The following is a 5,329-nucleotide window of genomic DNA, read 5'->3' as shown; positions in this document are numbered from 1 at the left end:
AATCAAGGCAAATTGGAAGTGGTCAAACAGGAGGTAGCAAGAGTGAACGTCGACATTCTAGGAATCAGTGAACTAAAATGAACTGGAATGGGTGAATTTAACTCAGATGACCATTATATCTACTACTGCGGGCAGGAATTCCTTAGAAGATATGGTTTAGCCATCATGGTCAACAAAAGAGTCCAAAATGCAGTACTTGGATGTAATCTCAAAAACGACAGAATGATCTCTGTTCGTTTCCAAGGCAAACCATTCAATATCACAGTAATCCAAGTCTATGCCCTAACCAGTAACGCTGAAGAAGCTGAAGTTGAACGGTTCTATGAAGACCTACAAGACCTTTTAGAACTAACACCCAAAAAAGATGTCCTTTTCACGATAGGGGACTGGAATGCAAAAGTAGGAAGTCAAGAAATACCTGGAGTAACAGGCAAATTTGGCCTTAGAATATGGAATGAAGCAGGGCAAAGACTAATAGAGTTTTGCCAAGAAAATGCACTGGTCATAGCAAACACCCTCTTCCAACAACACTAGAGAAGACTCTACACATGGACATCACAAGATGGTCAACACCAAAATCAGATTGATTATATTCTTTGCAGTCAAAGATAGAGAAGCTCTATAGTCAGCAAAAACAAGACTGGGAGCTGACTGTGGCTCAGATCATGAGCTCCTTATTGCCAAATTCAAACTTAAATTGAAGAAAGTAGGGAAAACCACTAGACCATTCAGGTATGACCTAAATCAAATCCCTTATGATTATACACTGGAAGTGAGAAAGAGATTTAAGGGACTAGATCTGATAGAGTGCCTGATGAACTATGGATGGAGGTTCATGACATTGTACAGGAGACAGGGATCAGGACCATCCCCATGGAAAAGTAATGCAAAAAAGCAAAATGGCTGTCTGGGGAGGCCTTACAGATAGCTGTGAAAAGAAGAGAAGTGAAAAGCAAAGGAGAAAAGGAAAGATATAAGCATCTGAATGCAGAGTTCCAAAGAAAAACAAGGAGAGATAAGAAAGCCTTCCTCAGCGATCAATGCAAAGAAATACAGGAAAACAACAGAATGGGAAAGACTAGAGATCTCTTCAAGAAAATTAGAGATACCAAGGGAATTTTTCATGCAAAGATGGGCTTGATAAAGGACAGAAATGGTATGGGCCTAACAGAAGCAGAAGATATTAAGAAAAGGTGGCAAGAATACACAGAACTGTACAAAAAAGATCTTCACGACCAAGATAATCACGATGGTATGATCGTTCACCTAGAGCCAGACATCCTGGAATGTGAAATCAAGTGGGCTTTAGATAGCATCATTATGAACAAAGCCAGTGGAGATGATGGAATTCCAGTAGAGCTATTTCAAATCCTGGAAGATGATGCTGTGAAAGTGCTGAACTCAATATGCCAGAAAATTTGGAAAACTCAGCAGTGGACACAGGACTGGAAAAAGTCAGATTTCATTCTGATCCCAAAGAAAGGCATTGCCAAAGAATGCTCAAACTACCACACAATTGCACTCATCTCACATGCTAGTAAAGTCATGCTCAAAATTCTCCAAGCCAGGCTTCAGCAATACATGAACCATGAACTTCCAGATGTTCACGCTGGTTTCAGAAACGGCAGAGGAACCAGAGATCAATTTGCCAACATCCAATGGATCATGGATAAAGCAAGAGAGCTCCAGAAAAACATCTATTTCTGCTTTATTGACTATGCCAAAGCCTTTGACTATGTGGATCACAATAAACTGTGGAAAATTCTTCAAGAGATGGGACTACCAGACCACCTGACTTGCCTCTTGAGAAACCTATATGCAGGTCAGGAAGCAACAATTAGAACCAGACATGGAACAATAGACTGGCTCCAAATAGGAAAAGGAGTATGTCAAGGCTGTATATTGTCACCCTGCTTGTTTAACTTATATGCAGAGTACATCATGAGAAATGCTGGGCTGGAAGAAGCACAAGCTGGAATCAGGATTGCTGGGGAAAATATCAATAACCTCAGATATGCAGATGACACCACCTTATGGCAGAAAGTGAAGAGGATCTAAAAAGCCTCTTGATGAAAGGGAAAGAGGAGAGTGGAAAAACTTGGCTTAAAGCTCAACATTCAGAAAACGAAGATCATGGCATCTGGTCCCATCACTTCATGGGAAATAGATGGGGAAACAGTGGAAACAGTGTCAGCCTTTTTTTTTTTTTTTTTTTTTTTTGGCTCCAAATCACTGCAGATGATGACTGCAGCCATGAAATTAAAAGATGCTTACTCCTTGGAAGAAAAGTTATGACCAAACTAGATAGCATAATGAAAAGCAGAGATATCACTTTGCTAACAAAGGTCCATCTAGTCAAGGCTATGGTTGTTCCAGTGGTCATGTATGGATGTGAGAGTTGGACTATAAAGAAAGCTGAGCATCAAAGAATCGATGCTTTTGAAATGTGGTGTTGGAGAATATTCTTGAGAGTCCCTTGGACTGCAAGGAGACCCAATCAGTCCATCCTAAAGGAGATCAGTCCTGGGTGTTCATTGGAAGGACTGATGTTGAAGCTGAAACTCCAATACTTTGGCCACCTCATGCGAAGAGCTGACTCACTGGAAAAGATCATGATGCTGGGAGGGACTGGGGGCAAGAGGAGAAGGGGACGACAGAGGAAGAGATGGTTGGATGTCATCACCAACTCAGTGGACATGGGTTTGGCTAACTCCGGGAATTGGTGATAGACAGGGAGGCCTGGCATGTGTGGTTCATGGGGTCACAAAGAGTTGGACATGACTAAGAGACTGAACTGACCTGATGAGACCAGATACCATGATCTTCAATTTAGTTCAGTCACTCAGTCATGTTTGAGTCTTTGCGACCCCATGGACTGCAGCATGCCAGGCTTCCCTGTCCATCACCAACTCCCGGACCTTGCTCAAACTCAAGTCCATCGAGTAGGTGATGCCATCCAACCATCTCATCTTCTGTCGTTGCCTTCTCCTCCTGCCATCAACCTTTCCCAGCATCAGAGTCTTTTCTATTAAGTCATTTCTTTGCATCAGATGGCCAAAGGATTGGAGTTTCAGCTTCAACATCAGTCCTTCCAAAGGATATTCAGGACTGATTGCCTTTAGGATGGACTGCTTGGATCTCCTTGCAGTCCAAAGGACTCTCAAAAGTCTTACCCAACACCACAGTTCAAAAGCATCAAGTCTTTGGCACTCAGCTTTCTTTATAGTCCAACTCTCACATCCATACATGACTACTGGAAAAACCATAGTTAACTACACAGATCTTTGTCAGCAAATAATGTCTCTGCTTTTTAATATGCTGTTTAGGTTGGTCATAGCTTTCCTTCCAAGGAACAAGTATTTTTTCATTTCATGGCTGCAGTTCCCATCTGCAGTGATTTTGGAGCCCCAAAAAATATAGTCTGCCACTGTTTCCATTGTTTCCCCATCTATTTGCCACAAAGTGATGAGGCCAGGTGCCACAATCTTCATTTTTTGAATGTTAGGTTTTAAGCCAGTTTTTTCACTCTCCTCTTTCACCTTCATCAAGAGACTCTTTAGTTCCTCTTCACTTTCTGACTTAAGGGTGGTATCATCTGCATATCTGAAGTGATTTGTGTAAATGGCAAATGTAGTTGTAGGTAGTGACATAAAAGGAGTCAAGACACATATTAGTGCCAGAGATGAAGTGAGGTTAAGAAATGACACAACTTGAATGGCTGAAGGATTGCTTTATGAACAATTTAAAAATGGAATATGTGTGTTCTGCCAAAGGCCATCTCTACCTCTTCTTTTTCTCTTTGTGGTGCACTATACCACCGTCCCTACCCCTCCAAGTCTGACCATGGACATCTACTATCTTAGCATGTTTGTTCTATTCTCTTATTTATAGATGAGTAGTCCTGGAGGCTGTGGTGAAAGGAACATTGCACATGGAAGTGACCCAACTACTTTAGATGACCACAGGAAAAATGCTGTTTAGTAATTATATGGTCCTGAGAAGGAATTGAGGAGATTTATAGTCTTCGGAGTGTAAATATCCTTGAATAAGTGATTATTATATTTAATAATATAAAAAATTATTAATATTTTAATTTCCTTTTCTTTTTCTTTAGTTTCCTTTTCAACATTCTAACTGATATATCAGTTCATGGAATGAATCACTCCATGGTGTCAGAGTTTGTGTTCCTGGGACTCACCAACTCCTGGGAGATCCAACTTCTCCTTTTCATGTTCTCTTCCGTCTTTTACATGGCCAGCATGCTAGGAAACTCCCTCATTGTTCTCACTGTGATGAGGAACCCTCACTTACACTCCCCCATGTACTTTCTGTTAGCCAACCTCTCCATCACTGACCTGGGAGTTTCTTCTGTAATTTCTCCCAAGATGATTTACGACATTTTTAGAAAACATAAAGTCATCTCCTTCGGAGGCTGCATCGCACAAATCTTCTTCATCCATATCATTGGTAGTGTGGAGATGGTGCTTCTTATCGCCATGGCCTTTGACAGATATGTTGCCATATGTAAGCCTCTCCACTATTTCACTATTATGAGCAGAAAAATGTGTCTTCTGCTTCTTGTGGCTGCATGGATAATTGGCTTTATTCACTCTGTGGTTCAACTGGGTTTTGTTGTAAAATTGCCTATCTGTGGCCCTAATATAATTGATAGCTTTTACTGTGACTTTCCTCGGTTCATCAAACTTGCCTGCACAGACACCTTCAGGCTAGAGTCCATGGTCACAGCCAACAGTGGATTCATATCCCTGGGATCATTCTTCATATTGATTGTCTCCTACATTTTTATCCTCATCACTGTTCGGAAACACTCTTCAGGTAGCTCATCTAAGGCCCTCTCCACTTTGTCAACTCATGTCATGGTGGTGATTTTGTTCTTCGGTCCTTGCATCTTTGTTTACATCTGGCCTCACTCCACGTCACACCTAGACAAATTCCTTGTTGTTTTTGATACAGTTCTCACCCCTTTTTTAAATTCAGTCATCTATACATTGAGGAACAAAGAAATGAAAGTGGCAATGAAGAAAGTATGCAGTCAATTTATTATTTACAGAAGGATTTCTTAAATGCCCAAAGTATTATAAAGTCTCTTTACTGAGTTGGAGTGATATTATACTTCTATTATTAATATTGGGACATTCCAAGTACTGTATTCACATTCAGATGACCCAGATCAAAATATGATTCTTTTAAAAATGTTAACTGAGAAACCATGTCACTGACTATGGTTGGAGGAAGTATATGGTGTGGTAAAAAGTTTCTTCTGGAGAAGGCCAATTGCTTGTTTCTCAGGAGACATTATCTGATGGAT

At 40.7% G+C, this 5,329-nt stretch overlaps 1 protein-coding gene across 1 annotated transcript; it reads left to right on the top strand.

Annotated features, from left to right (window-relative positions):
• The first annotated feature begins 4,133 nt into the window (after positions 1-4,133).
• On the top strand, positions 4,134-5,084 carry LOC123464725 (olfactory receptor 4F3/4F16/4F29-like). The gene has a single exon (XM_045162155.1). It carries the CDS (start codon positions 4,155-4,157, stop codon positions 5,082-5,084), a length of 930 nt encoding a protein of 309 aa, XP_045018090.1. The 5' UTR covers positions 4,134-4,154.
• Positions 5,085-5,329: the final 245 nt, after the last annotated feature.

Source organism: Bubalus bubalis, chromosome 11, assembly GCF_019923935.1.
Source record: "Bubalus bubalis isolate 160015118507 breed Murrah chromosome 11, NDDB_SH_1, whole genome shotgun sequence".
Lineage (NCBI taxonomy): Eukaryota > Metazoa > Chordata > Mammalia > Artiodactyla > Bovidae > Bubalus > Bubalus bubalis.
This window is presented reverse-complemented; position numbering and strand designations above follow the sequence as displayed.

Coding starts and splice junctions, on each gene's coding strand:
- LOC123464725 (XM_045162155.1), top strand. CDS start 4,155: ATGAATCACTCCATGGTGTCAGAGTTTGTGTTCCTGGGACTCACCAAC.